Source organism: Pimephales promelas, chromosome 13 (genome assembly GCF_988280905.1).
Source record: "Pimephales promelas chromosome 13, fPimPro1.hap1.1, whole genome shotgun sequence".
NCBI classification, from domain to species: Eukaryota; Metazoa; Chordata; class Actinopteri; order Cypriniformes; family Leuciscidae; genus Pimephales; species Pimephales promelas.
The window spans coordinates 9,651,007-9,678,876 of NC_142781.1; the positions used below are offsets into that span (position 1 = coordinate 9,651,007).

General features: G+C 38.2%; 1 protein-coding gene across 24 annotated transcripts in view; it reads right to left on the reverse strand.

Moving 5' to 3' along the window:
- nrxn3b (neurexin 3b) overlaps positions 1–27,613 on the reverse strand; it is a 431,860-nt gene extending 404,247 nt beyond the window's left edge. For 6 of the 24 annotated variants that reach the window (XM_089118430.1, XM_089118429.1, XM_089118425.1 and 3 more), the window contains exons 1-4: positions 27,275–27,588; positions 22,701–23,764; positions 16,535–16,552; positions 11,404–11,433 (exon numbers count right to left, since the gene is read on the reverse strand). In XM_089118430.1, coding sequence (XP_088974556.1) covers positions 11,404–11,433; positions 16,535–16,552; positions 22,701–23,397 — 745 coding nt within the window. In that variant the 5' untranslated portion in view covers positions 23,398–23,764; positions 27,275–27,588. Of the gene's footprint in view, positions 1–11,403; positions 11,434–16,534; positions 16,553–22,700; positions 23,765–27,274 lie in introns of all 24 variants that reach the window. The other 18 variants (XM_089118441.1, XM_089118440.1, XM_089118434.1 and 15 more) reach the window with 11 other exon arrangements.
- Between the last annotated feature and the right edge of the window lie 257 nt (positions 27,614–27,870).

Genomic DNA, 27,870 nt, shown 5'->3' on the forward strand with positions numbered 1-27,870 from the left:
ATTCCTGTGTACATAAAGATATGGTGAAATCCAGCTTGTGCCGTAGATGGTCTGCTTGCGTGCTTTCATGATCTTGCGATTATTGTGCAACATTTTTCATTTTCAAATAAAAAAATGAAAATAAGTATGTTTCTTCAGCATCTCATATCCTCCAGCACCTCACTTTGTTTTAAAGAAACAGTGTTAAATATTGTTCCTCTTTTAATGTGGACCACATCGGGTCAATGTCAATTTAAAAACAACTGACCAATCAGACTTTTTGTTATCAGATCCAACTTTTTGTCCAATCTCCATGAAACAAACAAATCCTGTTCCTCATACATATACATGCGTCCTTTGTCTTGAGTTGATCATGTGTGTTAAAGGTTATGGCAGAGAGGGGAATGTAACATTGTAGAGCAGCACAGGTGGTGATTGGGGTCCAATGAGAGTTCTGCTGTGTGCTGATCAGTATTTGATTATGTTCCCTGAGCAGCAGCACACTGTGGGCCAGTGCCTTCATTAGCATCTCATCTACATAATATCTGAGCCAGTGCAAGTGCATTTGCATGCTCTTCAGTTCAGCCCTCCTCTTAGGTTTGCCTACTGATATAGTGCACATCTCACATGGTGCAAATTTTTTGAGCAAATGTAGGCGTATATACTGTATAATTTCTCAGGTGTATAAAACTTCTCGACTTACAGTAGCTTAGACTGAGTTATTTTCTAAAATTGTAAATATCCTGTTTACAAGTAAATGTTAATATCTTTATTTGAAAGACATCACTTTTGGTCACTACTGTATATATTAAACAGCACAAATGCCATATCCATATAATCTTTCTCCTCAGTCATGGACTCACTCAGCCTAAAGAGAAGCACACAGAATAATACAAGAGAATCTTGCCATTGAGACAGACCCACAGTGGTCTAAAAACGGCCCTGCGGCTCACCATCAATGTTCAGCTGAAAAGTTAAGACCCATTTCAATAAGTAAAAGAGCAAATTCATGCATGAAGATGTGTTTGTTTTAAAATGTCTCTCCATGCGTCTTTTTATGCAAAAGTCCCATCCAGTCATCCAATAGGTGTAGCACCATGTTTATTATTTGTTATTTTTTTGACTGGAATGAAAAAGGAGGCTGTGGGGGATAGAATGTGTTCAGAGTGGTCAATGGATTATAGTGTTTTTAATAACATAACGATTGACAAACATACCGATTCAGCTGACAAAACATCTGTACAAATTTTTTTTGACAAACTATGGTAAGAAAAATGACACGACCTAAGTACTGCCATTGTAAAGACTGTAACTCTATCCCTCACAGCCTCGTTTTCCTCTGCATTAAATTTAATATGGCGTCTAACCTGACTAAGGTCTATGGGCAGGAGAGTTGTGTCATCTCCCTGGGCCACCCTCATGCAGAGCCTGCTCTTAAGGAGACAGACTGTCCTTACTATGCAGGCATGATTCTCGGAAAGCTGAGCTCTAAGGTTGGACACATATGGTCCTCCTCCCCATTATTCATTACTTTCTCAAGAACCATCTACAAAGTAGCAGTGGAGCCAAGCATAAGGTCCATACTGATGAGCTCATGCCGGAACACTCTCCCACATCCTCAACACGATCCTCCCCTCTGCTGGAGAACATAGTTTAGTCACATTCAGTGGTTTGGATGATGGGGATGATGCCATGTCTTTGGCAGCCTCCAAAGGTGAAGACTGGTCCATGCCATGGTGGAGTCCCATTCAGAGCGAAACGAAAGACTTTTACTACACTGGTCAGTGCTGACCACTGAGGGTATGAAAAGATCCCTTCCGTGGAGGAAGCTGCTGTCACCCATCTGTGGTCAGATGGTCGCAATTTGCCAATCACTGTGGTCAATAGCATTTTGGACAGTGCAGAGTTTGTATCAGATGGACGTGGAGATAGGCCTGGTTTCCAGGTGAAATATTGTGACGACAGATGCGTCCAGTATGGGTTAGTAGTGCACATGGTGCTCACTGCGTTTCTTTTAATACTCCACCATGCTTTTTGTGCTTTTGGTTGTAGCATACATAGGGCGGGAGTGGCTCAGTGGTTCATGTAGGTTGGTGGTCCAATCCCCGGTTCCACCTGTCCAAGTGTCGAGGTGTCCATGAGCAAGACTCCTAACCCCAGCTGCTCCCGACGAGCTGGATGGCGCCTTGCATGGCGCCTTGCATGGCTGACACCGCCGTTGGTGTATGAATGGGTGAATGCGAGGCAATATGTAAAGCACTTTGGTCGCCATGGGTCTGTTGAAAGCCCTATATAAATGCAGTCCATTTATCGCCATGGGGTGTCAGGCCATGTTCGCTAGTACCGTGGGAATGGGAGCCGCATCCCCAGACAGAACAGATGATTTGGTACAATATTTTTGGGCAAGCAGAAGTGCATCTGTTCATGGAGAATTCTCACAGCTAAATGTTAGCTATGCAAAGACACAAGCCCCCCTGAGGTTGGAACACAAGTGGCTGGCAGCATGCAAATATGGGATTCCACCGGTGAGGTCAGAGAAACCATGCTCATCATGCTCCAATAGCTGGCAGCACTTTTAATAAGAATGAAGTATCTAAAGGATGCTAGAAGATTACATCCTCCGCGTTCTTCTACTCTGTCTAATGGGGATCTGGCTGTAGTGCTGAACGCTCTCAAAGGCCCAATCTCTATATAGGCCATGGACTCACACCCAAAGTAGCATTCGTGAGTGCTATTGGCTAGTGAAATTTACAATTTATCACCTTTAGAGTCCCCCTGTAGCCCTGTAGTCAATAATTTGATCCCTTAAAACTCATATTTTATCACCAAAATTACATATTTAAAAGTTTTTAGATTGAAAATAAACTAACCATGCCTTAAAATAGCTTGAATGTAACTCTACACTTTTGCCTCACTTAGTACTTAGTACTTATATCGTTGTTGTCGAGTAGTCGTTTGATCTCACTTGACCTAATAAGGGCGTGCGATTTGACCGTTATGGCGCTGTGGCGCTAGAGTGTTTACAAATGCTATTGCGGTAAAAGAAAAAAAAGCACATATTATGACGGAGTGCAAACAAATCCAAACTAGCAAGGTTTGGGAAAGTTTCACAAAACTTAAAACCAACAATGCTGTCATGTGCAATACATGCAAGGCAGAACTTACTTTTTATAGGAGCACAACATGCATGTTGGAGCGCTTAAAGAGGAAACAACCCGGAAAAAGAGGAGCCAGTGAGAATTGAGTGTTCTCCAGCTGGAGCTAACTAACTAGTGGTATCGTAAATATCTTTATTAGATAATGCAATACTACTAATAATAGTAATAATATTATGAATAATAATATAATTACAGTAATGTGATGATTTATTTTGTATATAATAAATCTTGATCGAGCTTAGGAATCAGGGCTGTTTTTATTATTGTAACACTATTAGGTATTATATAGTCTTATCACTTGCCGGTATTTTGTTCCATAATCATGAAGACTTACAAAAGGAGGTGTTAGGAAGAGTATCATGCCAGTTACTTTTTATTTCTCATACTGTAAATTAAAAGGTGAATGAGAACGTCTCCGTCAACTCAATTGTCATGTAAAAAAAAACATTGTAAATTTTATATCGATAATAATGTGTAAGCTTAGAATTATAAGGTTCTATCTCCACTTTTGGTCGAAATTGAGTTTTTGATGCCTGTGTGATGTTATTTTTGTAAAAAAAAAAAAAAAAAAAAAAAAGATTAATAGATAAAGCTATAATAGAAGATTATACTACATTTTTGCCAGTTTTGCCAGCTGGGATGTAAAAACTTTGATGCTCAATATCTCAGAACTACCCTAAACGGAGATAGAACCTTATAATTCTAAGCTCACGAATGGTTTGCAGATTAATATTTTACCATTATTTGTGTCCTGAAGTAAATGACCCTTCTTCTGTTTCAGTTCTAAGAAAAGCAGTGGTCCGATTAAACAATGCTTAAAGAGCATTGTATGTGATTTGAGTTGGACCAAAATCTGAAAACTTAAAGAGAATGACCTGTTTAGTTGGCTCAAAGTTCATTAAAACAACCATTTCAAAAGCTGAACTGATTTTCTTTTTTATGTTATAGTAAGAATATGTATAACTATGTTTTAACTAATTGAAAAAGCTGAATAACCGTTCCAAACTTAATGATTAGCCGGCAAAATAATCGACGATTAGTCAATTAATCATTCTTATAATCGTTAGATTAATCGATTATCAAAATAATCGTTTGTTGCAGCCCTAAACACCAGCGATTTCAAACCACGTTTTTTGAGACTGTCTTTGGTTAACTGCAGTTTTAAGAAGAACATACTCAGCAATGGTGTTGACTTACAAATTTTCACATGGTTTGTCTTAAAGCATATTAAAAACATATTAAAGACATAAGCAACATTAAAAGCTTGTTTTGTTTTTTTACCACAGGGGGACGTTAAGGCAAACCACCAAACCATGATTTTTTACTTGCTAGTCGATGGCAAACTTTGAATTGCATCTAATGAAATCACTAAGAGAAGACAAACGCACCAGGAAAAAGAATACTGAGGGAGAAAAGAGGAAAAGGATGAAAAGTAAAATTCGACTGATAGTTGACTGATGTTAAATGAGATGTTCATGAGAGGGAGGAAGTGCATTAGCTGAGTGAACGAGAAATCAATAACTGGAGAAATCCCAGTGCTGGATAAGACAGTGACAGAGCAGTGAATGGGGACGAGATGAGGAACAAGAGAGGAGTGAGACTGAAAAATGAGTGCCAGAGAGACCAAAAGTGAAGTAGGAGGAGCTGATGCCAGAAGAACTATTAAGAGAGAATTGGTTTTCTAGATGTTGTCTTTGTTACAATTATTACCAGAGAACATCTGTAGTTTCATGCACTGATTTAGACAGGACTGGGATCTTTATAGTTTTTACTGATGAGAGTGTTATTTGTCTGGATGTCAGTGTTACAGTATCATGTGCTCTGGATTTGTGCATCAGAAACCCACTGCAATGAGCCATCACGTTTAGGATCACATCTGACACCACTCCATCTGATCCATTCTGACCAGTGTCTATGATGGGAAACTACTTTAGTTTGATGTGCTTGATGTGTTAAAAACTAAAAACTAAACTCAAACAACCCCATAAAATGGGGATGAGATAAAAGTGTGCAATTAAATATTCAATATGTGAATAATGTAAAAATATTCATTTTGTGTGGTTTATGAGTGTCTGTAATGTTACAGGTTGCTGAAGGCATATTGTGTGTCTGAGTTCTGGCCATGTTACATAAGCACTGATGCACACTAGAGCAATGAGACCGAGATGAGTTCAGTTCATGTCCACAGGGCCAAAAGTCATTGCAGAAAAAAATTAACATATGGAAAAACATAATGGTTTACTATACCCCATATGAAAAAAAAGGTAAAACATGCTACATACTAGGGAATATACTATACCATACATATACTGTACATACACACTATACTTTACTAGGGATGTCAAAACTTGATTCGGTCATAGGTCAGTATTTAAAAGAGAGAGAAAAAGAAACCGTCACTTTAGTGAATCAGTAGAACCGAATCTGTTCTATAACTAAGTGCAGACACTGTATTCAAGTCATCTGCTGTGTGAGTTAAATCCTGTAAAAGTAATTATGATATCTGCAATTCTGAAATTTACTTAAATATTTCATACTTTTGTTAGATACCTAATACACTTTAAACAAATGCTATTTTTGTTTAAACAAAACAAATCTTTATTCTAGAGCTTCATGTTTCTACTTATTGTATTTTTTGTTTAACCCAACAATATATTATATACTGTATACTCAGCGCTGTTTACAATACACTGCAACAACTAAACGATAATAATCGATAATCAAAATAATCGAAAATTTGATTATCAATGAATTATGTGAGGTGTTTGAAAAAAAAAATGTCCGCCAGTTTGCATTGTTTGAAATAATTGTCAGTTGACTAGATTATCAAAATAATCATTGTAGCCCAGTATAACAAATAGGGGTGTCCATGGTTAACCGGTTAACCAATTAATCGTTTAAAATTGCATAACCGAGTGAAACCTTTTTGCTCGGTTAATTGCCGTCAGTCAATACATATTTGCACAAAACTTACGTTAAAAAAAATATTGTGAAATGACGGCGTTTCCATTAACGATGTTATGCGACTAAAATATCTTTTTTTTTTCCTTTTGCGATAAGTCATTCCAAAAATAATGGCAACGGACGTATATCACAGCCACCGCACTAGACATTATTATTATTTATGGAAGGAGACGTGCTTTAACTGCTCTTTACTTACCACTGCATTTTATTTCTATAAATTAATTTAGTTTCAAATGGGGTCCAACCAGTTATTAAAGGTGTTAAAAATTAACTCTGTATCTCGAGGTTTATTAACCACGAGTATTAACCGCTAAGGGACTCGGTAAACGGTTAATGGAAAATTTGAAAACGTGCAGCCCCAATACCAAACAGTGATTACTACAATAATCATTGTAGCCCAGTATACTAAACAGTAAACTAAACAGTATTTTTGTTAGTATTTTAATATACAGTACATGGTATGCTACATACTGTATACTATACCCTATGTACTATTTATGCAGTGTTATAGGCGCACTGTAAACGGCACACTATATACTATGGTATACCATGTTGTTACGAGGTGATTCAGAGGGTCTGTTGTCTTTTGGGACATACGGGTTTGAAGTTTGTGCATGAGCACACATCTAATGTATCACAGTCCTAAGAGATGGGGATTTTCGGATGAATCCACCCAGAAATCTACAGGACTGAAATGTACAGAGACGAAGAGAGGGAGAGAAAATGAGAAAGTCATTGTTCAGAGGCAGAATTTTCAGGGGATAATTAGTAAGAGTGAGCGCTGAGGACTGGGGCTGAAGAGTGAAACTGTAAAGCTCCAAGCAGAGATTATCTAAACCAGAGCTGAACTTCTCCTGACTCTTCTAATCACTCCTCAAAGACGGCTAGTCGCATAGCATATCTCTCACGCTGCAGTAGCCAGCTAACCCACCCAGCCCCAGTCACTTCAGACTTTAGTCCAGTCTTGTGCAGGCTCTAGATTAGCTCTGAGCAGAAGCCGTTTGGATGACCTTCAGCCACCAGTAATTTCATCATCCCCAGCACCAGCACACTGATCCTCAGCCATTAGCCTAAGCTAATAACTTCTTCTCATCTCACTTAAACATAAGTAGATGGTTGGTGAAGAGGCTGATTTCATTTCCCTCCTCCAGTACATGAAAGAAAACGGTTACGATTAGCTGTCTCTTCCATTATCCGCTATGTGTGGGGTAGCTAGCAAAGTATAATTTGTTCAGTTATGTAAATGTTTAGGCCTATTTATCCTTTTCATTAAAAGTAAGTGTATAGAGAGGACAGGAAATGTGTGTAGTGTCAGAATAACTTCAGGACTGTTTGCACTTGACGTGTCAAAGCCATGTGTCATCTCAGAATGAAGTGAAAATACATTTGAAAATAAAAATAAAAAATAAATCAGAATGAAATGAAAATAAAAAGAGTTTCACAAATGTTCTAGCATCTTCTAGTAGTTTGGCTAAATTAAAAGCAGCAATTTCGAAATTCCGTTGCTAATTTGATTAATTTGATTAATTGATCAATCCTTATTTCAGTTTTCACACAGCGATAGTGTAGAAAAGTGTAGAAATCTGTCGATTTTAAAGGGGCAATTGTAATCTTGTTTGTATTGTGCAGACAGAACACGATGCTACAAGAATTTGCTCAAATCACAAGGTCAACAACAGCAAAGAGATCCAACAGGTCGATTTAAAGGAAAGATTCTGTCGCAGCATCTCTGGTTTTAAAGCATAAATATGCGGTGGTGTTGAAATACACTCGACCTGTCCCTGGAGTCACTGACTCAGCCCAAAACACAAGCCCTCTCTGAATGATAGACCGACATCTTCAAAATCCAGCCTGTTCATGCACTCAGCAACATGAGACACTGCAATATTATATGCCTCAGAAATGGAAGTAGTATTTAAATAAGAAGACAGAGACCACCAAAACATCTCCATATCATCGTGAATTATACCATTAATCTGTTTTGACCGCAAAAATATGGTTTCATAATCAGCACTGATGGCTGGGCTGGCTGGAGAAGAAGAGCCCAGATACCAAAGGCTCACAAACTTAACTATTAAAATCTGCAGAAGGCCTACTGATATGATAAGGAACGCATGCAATACCTTTGTTTCTGCCTATATAGGGGTTGGTTGAAGAGGTTCCACAGAGACAAACAGGAAGGGAGATGTCAACAAGAAGGACAGTGGGAAAGAGAGAGACAGGGACAGTAAATTGGAGGATGACTGTTCTGCACACATACATATTCAGGACAGATTCACATGCACTTGAGAATAGTGTGAGCATGCAAACTGCAGTTTCAGACTTGAATTAATATGGACATATTGTTACCCCATCCATATCACTTGAACTGAGGTGGAAAAAAAGTTAGTGTTACTCAAACTAACAGACAGAGGGACAGAGTTTGGCACTATTTTGTATTTCTGGTCTGGAAAACAGGCATATGTTGACATATGGTTTCTCCATAAGGACTAACCTATTCTATGTCCAGTTCAAAGGCTTTGATGTCAGAGCACAAGTGCGTGAATGAAGGATATATAACGGATTCATGTCTGTATGGCTGTCCATCACCACCATAGGCAAGATGCACACAACAGTGACCTAAATTAGTGTGAAAACCCTTATGAAAAAATAAGTATATTTCAAGTTCATTTTATGAAGTATACTTGAGTCAAGTTCAAGTATATTTTAAGTTTACTTTATCCTAATATCAATGTGTTAGTAGTGAACTTGTAAGTGTACTATTTCAATACTACTTGGGACATAATTGGCCCAATTTTTAAAAGTTTATGTTTGAGTGTACTATAAGAGTAGACAGTAGACAGTAAAAAACTTTTAAGTGCACAACTTGTTCACTACTACAACCATGTTTCTCATTTGCACTGCATAGTGAACTTAAAAGTATACTAGTAGTTTACTTTCTTAATACGTTTTTTTTTTGTTTTTGTTTTTTCATTGAAGTGTATCTCAGTAAACTAGGTTAATGTGGGTTTATACTGCAAGTATACTTGTAAGTTTTCTTTAAGTGTGCATAACATTATACTGATAGTTTACTATTTTTGCACTTTACTAATATTTTTATACCTAAATATACCATTAAATCTATCCATTTTAATATAAAACATTTTTGTTCTAGCTTCATGCATTCTTTTAGGTAAGTTTAATAAAATAAACAAAAGATTTTAAAAACAAAAAGCTGAGAAAATCGCATTTAAGGCTACGTCAGGATTAGTCTCAGCCTCAGACGTCACGCCCACGGAACGTTGGCTAAACGTCTGATGCATATGGTACACTTAACTGGAAACACTTCAGGAATGTCGAAGTCGTCATCTGATTGGTTGAATTTTATCGGATTTCCGGGGGGCGTCAGTGTCGCGTTTATTTTCGGTCCGCCGGGAAACAAAGCGCAGATGTGTGATTGCGGAAGAAAAACTGTTGTGTTTATATGAGTGGCCTATGTGAGTGACAATGAGCATTTCTCAAGATCAGCTAAACGTAGTTGTATGTCCCCTCCAATCTATTATGGAAGATCAAGTAAAGTACTAAATTGCGAAGGGTATATCAGCTGCGTTTGTGGACAAACATGAAACAGACGCTGACATCGCAGCTGGCCGATTCAGTATTCATAGGTCGCGCACACTGGATTATAAGGCACATAAGATACTGCAGAGTCAATCGTTTGACTGGGTTTGCGTTATGCATCCACTAGATGTGCTAAAGGCTAAAGGGAATGTAGCGATTGCGCGGCGCCGGAGGTGAGGCGTTTATTTAGTAGGCGTGAGCGCACTGGGGTGGGGACGTAACTTACATTCGTGTGACAAAGCGGACATAAGATGGACATGAGCGAGTTCGTGGGTGAATTTAATAACACGGAGCGTTGTTAGCGCCTCCGGTGACTGCTGACTGACTTGTTGCACACCGGTCTGTTGTTGTGGGGACATTTCCACGCCCCGAAACATGACGCTGAACGAAACAAACTGTAATTGGTTGTTTGACATGTCGGTCTAACGGCCTTATGGGCGGGCCTTGACCAAAGAAAGCTGCTATGAATTCCAGACCTTCAGCCGTCAGTCTGAAGGTCTGGCTACGCGAGACTACGTCAGGATTGGATTCAGAATTATGATCAAAGCATAGATGGAGTAGATCGAGTCCACCAACACCCCCAAAGCTTCACAGTCTTTTCTTCCTCATGAGTTCAACATTTTATTCGGTATAGGCAGTTTTGATTCATATGCGGTTTAATGTTTGATGATAACGTTATTTTGTGTAAGCAATCGTCTATTGCTTGTTTCTGCTGCTTCTTCAAAATCTATTTTGATCCAGAGATTCAGTACTAGGAGATGCATAATAGTGCCCCCTACAGTATAAAAGTAAAAACATGGCTAGCCAGAAAATTATATTTTATATATCATTTTATAATATATAATATTTTAATAGGTTAATTTATATCTATAAACCAATATTTAGTCAGAAACTAGAAAGCTCCTATTGAGTGACAACTTAATTAAAATTTGCTACCATGTTATTTGCAACCCTGTTATTCTGACATTGATTTTAGTGCTTTCTTTTTAAATAAAGATGTATCTATATTTTATGTTTAATCCAAGAAAATAGAAAATCACAAATTAAAAATTGTATTTGGACAAAAAATGGGACAAAATTAATGTTAAACAATATTATCTAAAATTATAATATGATATTTTATATGAAATGATGTTTACAAACTATATTGAGTTTGACCTTCACATGTAGACAACCAACATTTTCTGAACCATCTCACAGATCATTCATATACCACAAATTTGAAAAGAAAAAAATATTTCAAACTATTTAAAAGCAGTCATTCTATCAATAATCCCTTTTGCTTCCTTCCACCACTGTTCATTCAGAGAAGAGCTGTTCTGTTTAACCCAAGAATGTATTATTAATAGCTGCATAGTAATTCCGCCAGTCTATGAATGATATCTAAGTAATACAGAGGGCAGATCAGTGCTTGTACATTATGGGTCAGTTGGCACAGCAGCAGTTGAACGTAAGAGAGAGAGAGAATGTAACTTTCTAGAACATCATAGGCGGAGTCAAACCTGTGAAAACCTCACTCGTAACCTGTCAGTTCACCGCAGTCTCACAGAGAGAAATTACATAATTCGGCAAGAGGACAATAATCATGCAGTGTCACAAGGGCAGAGCCAATCATAAAGAAGCATGCACATGCAGGAGAAGTCGCAACAAAAATGTAAACATGTTGGAAAATGTGCAATGAGAGAATTAAGACAGAGCATACCTTGAGGAGACTTCACCATATGTGCGAACCCTTGGGGAAGACAATGAGCGTGATAGACAGAGAAAGAGAGAAAACTTGAGAACACCAATACCAATTCTGTTCAGGTATTGAGAACACTCATAGTTTGCTAACAGACAAACCATGGCTATCACACTAAAACTGAAGCTTTCTGCAATTAAAAAAAGCTTCATTCAGAAAAGAAATTGACAATAACATTTCTAACTTTCTAATCCAGAACATATGTGCTAATAACTAGGGCTGTCGATTCATTTAGCACAATTACTTTGGAATTTGATCAGAAATACATGTAAAAAATGACTGCAAAATATTATTACAAATGTAAAACTGCTGTAAAATATCATTCAAACTGCGGAAAACAAAGCGTAATTCTTATGCTACGTTCACACCGGACGCGAATAGCGTGGCAAATTCACGTCTGTGCATCAAGAGTGAAACTGACGCGCGTAAAATCAAAAGTTTGAAGCGAAATTTACGTGCGCCTCGCGCGTCAGAATCGAAACCCGTTGGCGGCCATCTTTTTTTATGTTGATCGAGCATTCATCGAGAGAGTCACCGCTCTGTATTTACTCTGGAGAGCAGAACAGTGGTGAGGGGACCATCGTCGCCGTATTTGTGTCCACCGAACCCTTTGGAGGTGAACCGTTTGGCGAGTTTCCCAATTTGCTCGCTTCAATTTGCTGCGCCTGGATGACGGCAGCTGTCAGCGGTACTTCCGCGTGTCCCGCACCCAGTTTGATGACCTGTTGTCCTGCATCGGAGCGAGGATCACCCTCGCCCTCATCCATCTAATTTGTCATTTGGTTTGGTAAAAAAAGACCCAGCCTCCAAAAGTTATTAACCTGTCCTGTGATTTTTTTTCTCTCTTACTTCCAGACACGAACTTATGCGCATGCACAAGTTGGTTGTCTTCACATCATAATACTATTTCATATAATCTAGATATGGAATGAATAACATTCAATACAAAATGTCTCGTATATTGAAATAAAGTTTTTTAAAGGTCCCCTGACATGAAATTTTCATTTTCTGAGGTTTTTTTTAACATTAATATGAGTTCCCCTAGACTGTATTTGGTCCCCATGTGTCTAGAATTTTCAATCGGTGTAAACCAAGCTTTGGCTATTTTTCTCTTCTCTGCATTGGTCTGCATTCCAGACGCGCTGATCTAGAATCTCCCCCTATATAACGTCATACGGGGAAAAGGTTACTCCCCTTTCTCTGCTTTGCCCGCCCAGAGAATTTGGCCTGACGATGAGAAAACGAGCTAGGAACAGGAAGTACAAACACACGCAGGCGCGATTTTATTTTTTCCTAGAGAAATATCTTTGAGATTAGAGTTTTTCCTCGAGAGATATCATAGCTTGCAAACGAGCGAAGCATGGCAGTTGCTCAGTGTTCGGATGTACAAATGAACAAAAAAGTATTTTTTAAGTTCCTTCATCCGCGCCTCTGAAGAAACAATGGGTTAATTTAATTTTCTCTGGAAATGCGCCGATTCAACTCCCAAAGTTTTGTATGGTCCAAACAGGCAGGAGACAGGTAAGTTAATCTTTCTCTCAAAATCGTTCGATACTGTTTATGCATCAGTAAGTCAAGCAAGACTATTATCAACTTCACATCGTTTCTTTGAGTAGGATGAAAATAATCTTATTTAAAGAAAGTCTTTAGCAGGATTGAGATTCTAAAGGGTAAGCACGCGCTGCTTTGTTTACGTTGTGTGTATCTGCAGCCGGCAGCGTCGGTTTTCCATTTTGAATGACGAATATAGAATAATATATCTGCAGATATAGACAGTTGGCTCATTAAATGCAGGCGCAGAACGCACATTAGGCTATAGCTGACAGTCGGCTGCTGTTCTCTCGGTGAGTTCAAGTGCAGTTTTTTACCTCGACGAGAGCGGACGAGTTCCGGGCTTTAGAGAGAACAGAAACTGTGTTACACTGCACAACGAAGCCCTTACTGTATGTACATCATCGTGTCTGCATTGGTGAAAGCAGAGAGAGCAGAAACTGCGTTATACAATAAGATCTTCATTCTCGCGATCGACAGACTGTCATCTGCTGCTCAATGCTCATCACAGCAACATTTTATGTGATGAGAATCTAAATACTTCAAAAACTTCTCACGATTCAGTAATCTCGATATCTGTAATAGTAAAAACTTATAATAGCTGTAGTAAAACGTATTCAAGAGAGTTTCACATGTAATATGTAGCTATTTCATATGCAAGCATGTTAGCCAATCACAGCAGTGGGCGGTTACATTGAATCCCACAGCAGACACGCCCCTTCAAACAGAGCGTTCTAAGCAGATGCTAATATCAGGCTAGGAAAAATGCATTTTATTACAAAATTATGACTATTTTTGATCTAAAAAACATACTAACATTATAAGGGCAACCCAGGAAACTTTATAAAATAATAATAATAAAAAAACCTGTCAGGGGACCTTTAAGTGATAAAATATTTGCTTTGTTGTGCATAAAAGAATCCCACCATGCATTTAGTCATATTACAAAATAATTTATTGAAGCATCCAGATACAGCAAGCAGCTAGGCTCCTGATTGGTTAACGCGACGCAAATTGACGACAAAGTTCAGATTTTTCAACTCGGACGGCAGGCGCAAATTCGCGTCAAACACGTGAGTGCACAAATAGCACTAACTAAATCATTCGCGCTTAACGCACCAGACGCTCAATTGACCTATGGGTAAGCCACAGGTCACAGTGTAAACATGATAACCCGCATATTGGTGCTACAGTATTTACATGAATCATTCAGCAAAACACTGTTAACACTGCTATCTCGGTTATTTACAGATATACGTCAACGAAGCTAATTGACATAATGTACAACGCAGCTAGAAGCTAACGTTAATGTTTTCTAATGTACGTGAGTCCGTCTAACGTAGACTAATGTTACGTTAGAGATTTAAAAGATAACAGTCAAATACGTTGTTGACTTAACTTAGATCAGATGTAGACATCCTTGTTTAATTTATCCGCGTTTAGTTGGTGTTGTGGTCTAGCTACCGCATAACTTTATCCAGAGGAGACACTTATCACGGTTGAAATGTGGCTTGGAAAAAGGGTAAAAAAAATACACACCGTCGCCCAGCCTCTCAGGAACCTAGTGTCAGTTACATGTACCCCATGCACAACGTTTGACCATTTTAAACTTAAAATAACAAGAAAAAAACTAATGAAAACTGACTAACTCCAATGCATTTCAATGGAAGTGGAAGCAGAGAATGTCCGAGTGTATTGGGTCAGCTGCGCACTGTGATTAGCTCATCGCATTTGAGGGCGTGGCTTAGCCATAGGTCAATTACGCGCGAATGAGGCGTATTTGCATCTACCGCGTCGCGCTCTACGCTTCATTCGCACCGCAGGAAAGCACATTGCATGTCTTTGCATTGACTTAACAATGAAATCATTCACGCCTGACGCGCTATTCTCGTCCGGTGTGAACATAGCATTAGCAGTCCTCAGTGTCACATGATCCTTCTAATATCGTCATAATCAATCTAATATGCTGATTGGTGAGCTTGTAACATTTATTATTTATCAATGTTGAAAACAGTTGTGCAGCTTCATATTAATGTGGATCATTTTTTTCAGGATTCTTGTGACTTTTTTGCAATAAATTTAAAGGGCTTGATTAATTAATCAACATTATGTAATCAATTTGAATATTTTTTATATAATTGACAGCCCTAATATTTAAGTAATTTGAAAATATATAATACTATTTGACATTTCACACAAATAGCCTTTGCCAGAAATTTAAATGTGTAAATATTCATTTATATTTAAATATTTTGCCAGCTTTAAGGGTTTTTCGACTTTACAATCACATATTTCTTTTGTCAATGTCAATTCATTTAGCCACAAAATTCTGCAAACTTGTGCATTCAGCTCCAAATAAATTGTGCACTCCCATTCTTCCATCCAGTAGAAATATGGGTGTTTTATTAACAGAAAATGTATTCATTGTTTTAAATACTATGGTGGATTCCTAGAAAGCATGCGTAGCTTATGCTAAACGTCGTCACCTCCGCGACACACAGCCTTGGCTTGTAAAAATGGAAAGAGCTCAACTTAATGAGGTGTGGGAGTATTTCACTACAAACAAGGATTATGTTCACTGCCAGCACTGTGATAGTGTGCTGAAGTACAACATGACAACAAACACTATGATCGTCTGTCAGGAGAACTGCAAGCCGCGAGAAAATGACCAGTATGTTAAACACTGTACACACAAGTACGTTTTAATTCAGTGTAATTTAAAATATGTAGCTGTATTTTTTATTGTTATTAATGTTAATACATTTTAACATATTTATTGAATCAATGCATTTAAACAGCTTACTGGAAACTTAAAGGAGTAGTTCACTTTTCAAAAAACTTTTGCTAATAATTTACTCACCCCCGTGTCATCCAAGATATATAATGGACTTCAATGGGAACCAAATGGTTAAAGGTCCAAAAGACAGTTTCAGTGCAAACTGCAAACTGTTCAAAGGGCTTTAAACGATTCCAGACGCTGAATAAGGGTCTTATCAAGCGAAACGATCGCTCATTTAAAAAAATAATAATAATAATGCGCGTTCGTGACTCTCCTTTTCGAACTCGTTCATCAAAATATAAAATGTTTTTCCCCGAGTCAATTCGTTCATTTCGTTCGTTGAATGAACCAAATGACACGAAAAAATATTTGTTCATTTTGATAAACGAGTTTCAACAGGAGAGTCACGAACGCGCATCACAGAACAGAGCAAGGGGAGCAAATCCTGGAATGGTTTCATCTAAAACCTTAATTTCTTTTCTACTGAAGAAAGAAAGACATGGACATATTGGATGGCATGGGGGTGAGTAAATTATCAGTTTTTTAAGTGAACTACTCCTTTAATAGAGGGAAATGTTTAAATTAACTTTATGCTAGGGTATGTGGGGTAAGTGCACAGGATATTTGGAGTCCTGTTTTATGCGATTTTATGTGTGAAAGTGTCTATGAAGTGAATAGAACATTATTTGAATTCTCTTTATGTGACTTTAAGCTAAGTTTATACAGTATGTGATGTGGTTTCACAGCCTAAGACTCACTTACCAGGAGTTTTGTTGACAGCTTTTGAGAAGATGGCACAAAAGGGAAGGAAGACAGAGAAAGTTCAACTGTTAGACACACTTTTGACTTTGCATGGAGGCTGTCATGCAAATCTTTCATTCTTTTTATCCTTTTTAGCTATAAACAGTTTGTCATGCAAGGGATCAGGACTGTCCCTTGCATGCCTATTACAAAACAACCCTGTGGAAGAAAAAGTCCATAATATCTGTTCCATTTTCTGAGAAACAGATTGACATTATTGTTTCAAATCACTCCATCACATTGAGAATATCGCTGCAGAGATATTGTATAGTGTCCAGAATGCCACAGCGCTCCTCACATACACTGGATGAGGCCATAAATCCAAGCAGGTTACTAAACCAGCTGTCCGATGTAGACCATGTGGATTTACGAGGTTGTGAGGTTTGTGGATTTCAGGACACGCTGTGGACACGAAGAATTACTCTCACTGAAGACTCATGTGTGAATAGCTATCTAAGTAAATCATCCAAAGTTGTTTTATGTTTCTGAATAAACCATTTTAAAAGAATGCACACTGATTGCATGAGGAGAACAGCACAGTTCAACCAAATAATTACATACTGTAAGACCTTAAACCAGACATTTGAGATTGTAAAGCTTTTATGAATCACTGGTATTAAATTATATCTGACAAACCAATTAAAACCAAAGAAATAACTTCAATCTCAAGGCTGAATAATATTTTTTTTAAAGCTGATTAAAATAAAGCATGCAGATGGACTGAGAAACTTTAGACTGTGCTTTTTATCCAAAGCAACTTGCACTGTATTTAAGGAATATATATATATATATATATATATGCCATATATATATATATATATATCCATGACTTACATGTTGGGAGCAGAATGCGCTACCAGCTGAGCTAAATGTTGCATTTCATATAGACATTTTTAATATTATGCCTTCAGAAAAGCAATTAACCGGCCATTGTTGAGCATGTCACACTAAGCAATCAAAGACTGATCATTTTTACAAATGAGGAAAGAAATCTTTTATTATTCACAAAAATTGCTATCTCAGAAGGCAAAACCATGCAAAAACTATACAGTGTTCACCCTAGTTAGTATTCCCATAAGCCTCCTTTATTTCTGGCTGGGAAAAAATCATATGGGTTTTCTGAAGGCCATGCAAAATCAGACATCTCCATCTGTTATCCTGAGTCTGTTTTTTTTTTTTTGGTCTCTTTCCTGTCGTCATTTCAGGGTTGGAACCAGAGGATGATCAGTTTATTTCTTCAATAATAGCTGGTCTGCCTGGCTTATTACATTTACAACAGGCTTTTAGGGCACACTTGTCAAGCTTTCAGGATTCGCTGGGTTTCTTAGCTTACAGCACTTTTGGTAAATTTAATCAACAGAGACAGTCTGATGTTTTACGTCTAAGTTTAATTGCAAAGTTGAATCGACCAGCATATGCTGTGTTAAGGATGATGGTGCTGGTGTCCCCACCAGACTTCTTAACTAGCTTATCTTTCTTCTTTTTCAGTATTGTACTACTCAAATCTGAGTAGAGGACCATATTTTAATGGTCTCTTTGTGGTCTGTGCCGACTCACGCTGCTCGATCTGCTATGCGCTATTGTTTCTCTGGACAATGTGTGAGCTGTGGAGGTTTGCATGACGCGAAACCAGGCATCATTAATCATTATTACACTGTCTGAACCATTTAGACCCATCTTGAATAAACCCCCACAACCCTTTTTTTGCTATCTTGACTTGGACTCAACCTACTCAGGTCTCGGTCTGGACTCTGAATAAACTTGAATAAACTGGTCTCGACAACTACACTTCCTCCTATATCAACAAAATGGCTGCTTCTTAGAACAATACCCCTGCCTCCACCGTTAAATAATGACACAGACGATTGCAGAGCCGGATTTCCAGACAGTGTCACTTTGGCTGGTTACTTGAAGCATTGAGAGAGAGAGGGGAGGGGGTTTATCGCCTTCACAAGACCATATCCCTCTTGATGACATGCTGCTCAACTTTAATCCTTTGCTCTATTTTTCATCCCCAAACATTTCATCCCAACATTTGCCAGCATTGGGTCAAGAGACACAAATGCCCTGTGCGCCTGAATCAGAATGCTAGTCCTTTTCCACTTTTTTTATTGACCTACTTTTGTAGTAAGATTATAGTAACTGTCATATTTCCATGTATATATATTAATCCTCACAGCTAAGCCAACAGCGATTGTTTTGACATTTTTTTTTGCATGCTGTTCAGCATTAATTGCTTCTTATCTCGTCAAAGGCTAGGTTAAAAGTGTGTAGCTCGTAAGTGAAGAAAATAAGGTGCAGCTAATCACAGGAATATGGTTCTTTTAGTGATTAAAGCATCATGACTGAGTGACTACACTTCTTTGTAATGCAGTGTCTTGCAAATAAACTAACCGAGATTAAACAGATGGAAAGCTAATGGGTGCGTCTAAAATGCGACAAGCACAGAAACATCACAGGGTTTAATATTTTCTTGCAGGAACTCACAGTAAAGTGTTTGTGTTAGAGTGTGGTCTCTGTGATCTCAATAACTAAATGCTGTGGCACAGTTTGCCAATGATAACCTCTGATCCACATCGTCAGGCTAGACTGAACATGTGTTTTACGGCTAAACGCATATTGTTTTAATCTGCCTGCAGTTTAAGACAGATTTCTACATGATAATACTGGTGATTGCGCTCCAGCTGGGGTGGTGTGGCCCGTCTAATGCTTTCATACACACTGAGGTATGCGGCCTGCTTTCCTGAGCCATCTGCATGCTCTGAGGGTCTTTGCTAGCCTGTTGCCATGTCTATTTACATGTAAAACAAGTGCAGGTTGGACAGATTGCATATCGCTCATTGCAGGGGCAAACATTAAACTTATTAAATTATTTATAAGCTCACATTTGTTACTTTCCTACTGTGTTTTCACTGTTAAAGTGCACACTAAAAGATGAATTCAATAAACAAATAGGCAGTCCAGTTTCAAACATTGCATCTTGATTATCTATATTAAGCTATTATGTTTTTTAGTGACTAAATGTACAGTATGATGTTTTTAATTATTTAATTAATATTTAATTTTTCTTATTATTTCTGAAAGCCAAGAAAATGCCACCACATCTCAAAAGATGCATTCTGTGGAGTGGAAAAAATGGTGGAAATAAAATTATAGTTTTAAATGATTTTTTTAATGGCTTTTCATATTCTACAACTGTAGATTGTTGATTAATTCATTTTTAGCAAACCATGATTTGTATACGTACATTTCTGAAAAACATAACTTAGACAGTTTTGATAACAGATCACTCTAAATTGTAATGTGGATTTTTCTGAAACGATGTGCATTGTGAAAAACACTATACAAATAAATGTGAATTGAAGGTCTGGCACTGGGACTAGGGTAAAACAATAATACATAAAACAAATTCGAAAAGTAGCAAAACTAAAAGATGACGGCATGTAAAAAGTTGTAATCTGATCTATCATACTGTAATAAAAATTTAAAAGTCAAGCACATTTCAGAGCACGGGTATAGTCTGCTACATCCTCCACAATTTAGCACTTAGAAGAAATGGCTTGCAAACTAGGGAATTGTGGAGTACACATTAAGTTTAGCACAGCTTTTTGGCCATGTTGGCACATTTTCGTGATTTGCATCATTTCTTTAGTGAATCGAGTGCTAAAAAAACCCAGATAGAAGGCACGTTTATAAATTTATTCGTTGTGAATTCCCCCAAATAGTGAATTCACCCTAAACACTGCCATGCTGTGAGATTCTGAAAGCGTGTCAGTCCAAGTTTAAGCCCATCATTTGCCCCCATCGCCCACCAGCGAATTAGCCATTTCTCTTTCGTTCCAGACCCTAATTACAGAGCGCTCCCACAGCTCAGCAGCGCAATCCGTTATCAGACACGTCCATTAATCTGTGGACACGACTGGGGCCTGATGAAGCCAAGACAGGCCTTGACAGCCACGCCTGCGGTCAAAGCATAGGACGGCCCGAGCTAAACCTTTGCACTGAGATTAGAGGTCCACTAGCTCTACATTTATCACATCAGTTTTCCCTTGAGCAGCTGCTGACTGGCTCCTCATTAAGGGCACTTTTTTAGGCCTGCTGCTCGCCGGAAGGCCAGAGATGCAAGAAACATCCTTCACTGGCCCTCCAGCCCTGAGCGCCCCTACAGATCCAAAGGTGATCTGATCACACAGCCTAATCTCCTGTCGCTGCCGCTGAGGACTATCTCTTAATCTTTATAAAGGAGCACTGAGGCACAGGGCTGGTGTGATCAGTCTAAAGGGCTTGGGTTTGATCATGAAATGCAATAAGGCAGGCATTCAGTTTGGGGTCTACTGATTCCCTGCCTGACTGGATGTCCTGAATAAATTGAGATGTTTGTGGAATTATAGACTATACACAGGGCACAACACGAAAAGAGTAATCTCTCGTAACCCCAGCACCATAGTCTCCTGGCAATTCAGTGTGCGTTCGGAAAGTATAATCAGTTTTGAGACTTATATTTTAATACCTGCTGGTGAGTCTTCAGTGAGAGTAATCCCAAATAGGTCTCAACACTAGTGCAGTTGGAAAAAGAAACTTGACTGTTTAAAAATCAAGAAATGTACTATCATAAGGTCATAGAAATCCTAATCGCAGTTCAAAAAGGTTCAACTCTTGAAATTGTGGTGTACCTTCCATTTTCTGTAACATGTGCAGGATCTGGATATTTAATGGGGAAAAGTATCATTTTACCTATAAAAATGACCATATAAAACAATAAAAACAAAGATGGATATCCCTGAAAATATCCATGTGAAACACAATATATATGTAACATCATAGAAATCATTTCTGACATAAACTGTCACTCAATCATATAAGATACAATGAGCAAAATAATTACTGAAAATCAAAACATTATCATTATTAAATTTAGTCATAAAACTGACATGTCTGACCCCAAAGACTATCATGGACACTTAAACCACACTTTAAAATGGATGAATGCCATTGCATTAGAACAAATGGCATACTCTACTAACTTCACTTCTAGAAGTATTTTTGAAAATTGCTAAACTACTTCAGTGAATGTATAAAGTCAGTTCCCCTCAATTTCAAACAACTGTCCTAGTAACTGATTTTATTCATTTATTTATTTTTTTAAAACTTTTTTTTTATGTTTCACTTGAAAGTGTGAGTAAACTATCTTTAAAAATTGCATGTTTTAATTCATGTAGTGACTTCAGTTTTAAGTATGACAACTGTCTAAATACTTTTTGGGTCTACTGCACATCATCATTATGTGAAAATGTAATACTTTTTACATGCTTTTGTACAATCAGTACTGTTTCAATGACAATTTCACAAATGAATGCACCAAGTGTGATTGGAGGTCGGGTGAATGACATTATATATTAAACAGGATTTCTAAAAGTCAACATGACACAGCATTCAAGAGCCATTTTATTTTCGTGATTCGAAATATCCGATCAAAGGGGGGGGGGGTTACTGTTGAACTGCAAACTTAATTTTTTTTTTTCCAACAAAATTATCAAGATGAATGTTGCTGAAAGGTGACACTGCATACTATATAAAGACCTGATTTGATATATCTTGAAAAAAATGGGTTTATTTTACTGCACTAGCATGTTGTTTCACTTGCTTCTATTTAAAATAATTGAAAAAAAAAATACCAGTGTCAGTCTTCCAAGACAAAATAGACTAGTATTATAGATATATTCTCTGAAAAGTATTGCTTCTCAAGTACATGTATCTTGTTTCAAATATTTTTTTAAATATATATTTTAACAGGAAAATTAAACTGAAATAGAAAGAACCAATTTTTTTTATTTTTTTTGCAGTATAGGTTTTCTATTTCGGAATGAAGCCTGAATCTTGACTTCAGTCTGAATAAAACAGAGAATAAACAACTATTCTGGGTATTGGCATTGTTTATGGTCTATATACTGCACAGTAAGTGACATCAGCGAACAAGAAAAGCCATTTCAGAGCCAGAGCATGTCTTGTCATGTCATGTGTTGACTTTGAGATTTTGTTTAATCATTTGCTTATGTACTCTTGTAAATAAATCACATTTCATCAAAGACTCGTGTTGAAAATCAAAGGTAGGCCTAAATGTTCTTACCTTCATTGCAGTAACGACCTACATATCCTGTTTTGGAGCAGTCACAGTAAGCTTCACCGTCAGCCATGCTGCAAATGCCTCCATTTTCACAGGGGTTCTCCGTACACAAGCCTTCCATCTCTAACCGGACCTTTTGGCTTCCCAGGCGCGTTGGAACCTGATTCCCGTAACCCAGGTCTGTAATAATCCCCTTGAACGGTGGCATCTCCTTCGCCGCTGGTAGTGTTAGGGCAGTTGTCCGGATGTCTTGAGGCACTCCTCCGAGATACAGGTCACTGACAATCTTCATGAACTGCCTTTGCGGTTTCACCTCGTCCATCTTGGATTCTCCATCCAGTACCAACACCGTTCGCAAGTTGTGCCTGCTGATGGTTGCAAAGTGCCAGCGACTGTCGTTTACCATCTTGCCAGAGGTTATAGTGGTTTCTGCACAGTCCACGCTAAAATGCAACTTTAGCTTGCCTTCCTCAATGCTCAGGAGCAGGAAGTCACAATATCCTCCATCGTCAAAGTAGAGAACCAGAGCGTCTGATATAGCTGTTTTGAATTGAAAGCTGAGGTCACTTCTGGTGCTGGCGTCCCAGCGAAGATAACGTGCCCATTGACCCTCTAAGCCTGTGAACTCCAGGCCCAAACCGAGACTCAGGAAGGTGCTGAGCAGCAATAGTACACAACTGGGCCGGCAAAGGGGAGGCATGGTGATTATGCTATAAGGGATCCTCTAGCAATGAACAAAATAAAATTCCTCAATAATATTTTATGGCGAATTACGTGGAGGTAATTGAAGAAACATCAAATCCTTTAGGTGATAACCATATGGGCGAAGAAGGTGAAGCCACTGAGGCTCTTGACACATGCTATCTTAAATCCTGTTTAGGGGTACCAGACCGAACAGCCTTGAGATTAGAACTGGACCGCTCAGATACACTTATCTATAAGAGAGGCTTTACAGGTGATGCTCCCTTGAGTCGACTTCCTGGACAAAAACAGAGATGCTCCATATTGGTTCTGATTCTATGATATTGCCACATGTTAATGGCCACATTGGGACTTTTTTGCCTGATCTGTGAAGAAAAAAGAAAAAAAGAGACAAACATCATTAGGGTCATTATGTACATTAAATATACAGACAAATATACTACAATGGACACCTTTGTATTCAGTTCTTTGAGTTATGTTTTATCATGATTAGTTAAGTGACAATGGCAATAAACAATTTGCATACTGTTTTGTTAAACAACGAGCCATCGTTATAATATGAAGCTTATTTAAATAGTATATATAGGCATTGACAGTCAACAAATGCTTATTGTTAGTGTGTTGAGCAGCTATTTTTGAACAAGGCCAATAGAAAATCCTTTCACTGAAAAATAAGACTATTTTATAAAAAAAAAAGTTTTAAATTGGCTATTGGTAATTCTGTAATTTCTGCTTCCCTTCGGGTTAAGAAGTGAGTCATCCTTGACAATTTATATTTCAATTTTAAATCATGTCTTAAAACAATTTTTTTTTTAGATTAGCTTATTCTGATTGAAAGCCTTTGTGTGTGTGCATTTTTTTCTCCATGTTTAAATTCATTGTTCATGTATTTTATTGTTTATAAGGTGTCCTTGAGTGTCTTTAAATAAAATGAATTATTATTATAATTATTATTATTATGATGATGATTCATTATTTAACTAACAATGGCAAGAAACAATTTGCACATTGCTTTGTTAAACAACATATCTTTATAATATGACACTTATTCATTCACATAGGCCTTCACAGTAAAAAATGCTAATTAATAATGTGTTGACCAGATATTTTTGAACAAGGCCAACAGTAGTTTAGCCTTTTACTAAAAAATAAGGCTAAAATTTGTATAACACAAGTACAGTATTTTTTATTTAAAACCGCATTTGCATTTAGGCAAATACTAGTAGTCACAAAATCCAGGGTCAAATATTTGCTGTTTACAACACCTGAGTATTTACAACACATACGATCGGTTGACAGATGTCTGTCGGAGAGAGACCGACAGACTGTACGTGTGTGTGTGTGTGTGTGTGTGTGTGTCAAATTCCATCCCTCCCTGCCCTGGCTGTTGCTTTTGACATGAAGCCCCCAGAGACAAAGCCTCCCCAATCGTAGCTGTTCCACCACGGTGCAACACAATAGCCCCTTTAACTACCTGCCCTGAATAGTTAATCTCTCGCTGGCAGCCAGGTATTGAATTAAGGCAACTGATACCAACACCGATGCGTGGAGCGTCCCTTGAGTGATAGTATAGGTCTTGTCTGTGTTTTAATAGAGAATGAGCGCTCCACAAGATTTGAGAAAGAAAGGTGAAAAGGGTGAGCCGAGCAGAACGCAGTGGCCAGGGTCAAGACATTTACCCATGCATGCCACACTAATAGGCAAGGCATCGTGGAGAACAGGTTTACAGAAGGACTTCCTGTTAAGTCTGCTATACTGCCAACGGGCCGGCCCGAAACCCGATCCTCACGCACGGCACACGATGACTGCCACTGGTCTGTCACGGAGGATTTATTACAAACATAATGCAGACTATTGCGTTACAAACGACATAGATCTGATCAGAACTCTCTGAAACAGGAGTCTATGAGGATTCTCGTTCAAAAGACATTTGGAGAGGATTTTGGAGAAAAAGCATTCATCCTATTTAATATGTTCTGTATAATCCATAGAAAATTCACTCAAACAGAATGAGTGTTGCGTTTGGTGGTTCCCAAAAGGCAAAAGAACATGAAAAGCTTATACACATAACTATCAGAGGAAAAGTCTGCCTTGAATGATTTACAGTCATTTGCAGCATGTTTTATGAAAGCAAGGCCAAAGAAGGATCCAAGAAACAACAAATAAATATCAAGCGTGGCGTCAGTTCTGGCAGGTCACGTTAGTCAAGCTCGCATCAGCTGACTCTCAGCTGATCCACGTCTACCTATAGGAATACGACGTCTATCACTGTATACCAATATAAGCTTTTCAGTATTATCAGCAGCTCTCGCGTTTCTCGAGGGCTAATTACCCTCCTCCATCCCCAGCTCCTCCTCTCATCAGTCAGCATTTGGCATTCTGATTCCCCTTGAATCAGAATAAATTCTCAAATCATGTTGTACTTTAAAATCTTGAATTGATGATATCTGCAATACATTCATGTTGGTTCTGTTCTGTTCTGTTTGCTGCTCTCGCCCAGAACTGAACCATACCGCCAATCCAAACTGTATGCTAATTGTCAGTCGTATTTGACGATAATGTTCCTGACAGAAATACTGATTATGTCGCCAATGTTGTGTCAATATCAGCAGGGTTTCTCACAAAAATGTCTTTAAAATTCTCACAATCTTAATGTCTCTTATCGAAAAGTCAATTTGACAACAAGTCAGCTAATACCTCCTGACATGCATTCACAAAGAACAAGAGATGAGCAAGCCGTTAAAAACCTGCAGTGTAACAGTAATGTGTAGCAGCACCGGCGCTGAAACACACACTGTTTGAGATGGGATTCCCAATTAAAGGAATAGTTTTTCCCAAAACCTTATTCTGTCGTCATTTACTCACCCTCTTGTCTTTCAAAACCTGACTATCTTTCTTTTGTGGAACACCAGGATGTTATTTCTTGCAAAATGATAATGCTGTCTTTTCCATAGAATGAAAAATGACTGCCAAGCAGCTAACATATGCCCAAAAAACTGCAATGCTTTAATTATAGGTCTTTTATGATGCTTTACAGTTTTTATTATTATTATTATTTTGACAGGCCATTTTCTCCTACATTCTGGCAAACATTTCTTTCGGTGTTTCATGGGAGAAATGTTCAGGTCTTGGTATAAAACCTTGCCATTTTTTTCTAAAAGTTACATGGCAAAATATCATCTGAAGGCTGTGCTGACCTTGACCATGATGTTCAGATCTTTCACGTGTTATCTAAATGGGGGATATAATCTGTGAAATTGGATATATAATAAATACATTGAGGACAGAAAAAGAAATTGTATTATTGTGCCCTAGTCAATTAATTTGTCCAAGGTATTTTCATATTCCTGCCTATTAAAGGGTTAAGCTAGAGCCTTGATATGCTACATTACCATTCATAAAGGCCATTAAAGTTTTGCACTATTAACCAAGGAGAAGAGAGAGAGAGAGAGAGAGAGAGAGAGAGAGAGAGAGAGAGAGAGAGAGAGAGAGAGAGAGAGAGAGAGAGAGAGAGAGAGAGAGAGAGAGAGGGTGATCATGTTCAGGCTGCTGCTTGCATGCATCCTTCAGTCTCCTCTCAGAGCAATGACAGCAGATCTCAAACACACTTTAATTATTTCATGAATGTTTAGGTCATGGGAATTATAGGATAAAATAAATAGGAACGTGTCAATCTATTTAATGCTGTAAAAAAAATGCCTTTTTTATATTTACATTAGAATAATATAGCTATCCCAGAGCGAACACACGAAAAATAAATGCGTGTATGAGTACACAATTGGCAGAAATATGATGATACAACATAATGTGATGTTAGTTAACGTCTAAATGCATTTGTGAAACTCTCTATATCTCTTAAAGTAGTTCTGCTTTACCTTATATAATGAAGATTACTCCACCGATAGAGAATCCGATTCCTTTAACAAATGTCCTCGAAAAAAGCGTTAAATCCACAGTGCATGTGATGGAGCGCGGATGGAGTGATGCTGAGGTCAAACCCAGAGTAGTGGGATAATCCGCGCATCCCGAGCTTGCTCTCCTCCGCTCGACTGAGTTGCTCGTGCCTGTCCTGAGCTCGCGAGCTCTGCGGCTCCGCCTACTACTTATATTAAACACGCCATTTAAAGACGTATCGAGACAAATACAGCGGTTTCTGTCAGGAATCCCCTTCAGGTATCTTTACATGAGTGAATATCCATTTTTAATCCTGAATTTCACACCATACTTCCTCAGAATGTCGTCTGCACACACACGAAATGACGAAAGCCCCGGGTGTGAGCGACTGTGTGGGAACAAGCCTGGAAGACTGGAAGCATTTTGGGAAGTCTCCATGGTGCTGAATAAACATAGTTATTGAACTGCCAGATACTAAACGCACACGTAATAACAGTTCCAAAATAATATTTTACATTTACATTTAAAGGGAGTAATTTAAAGGAGGAACACACCTTGAAGTCCTGTTCGACCGTTA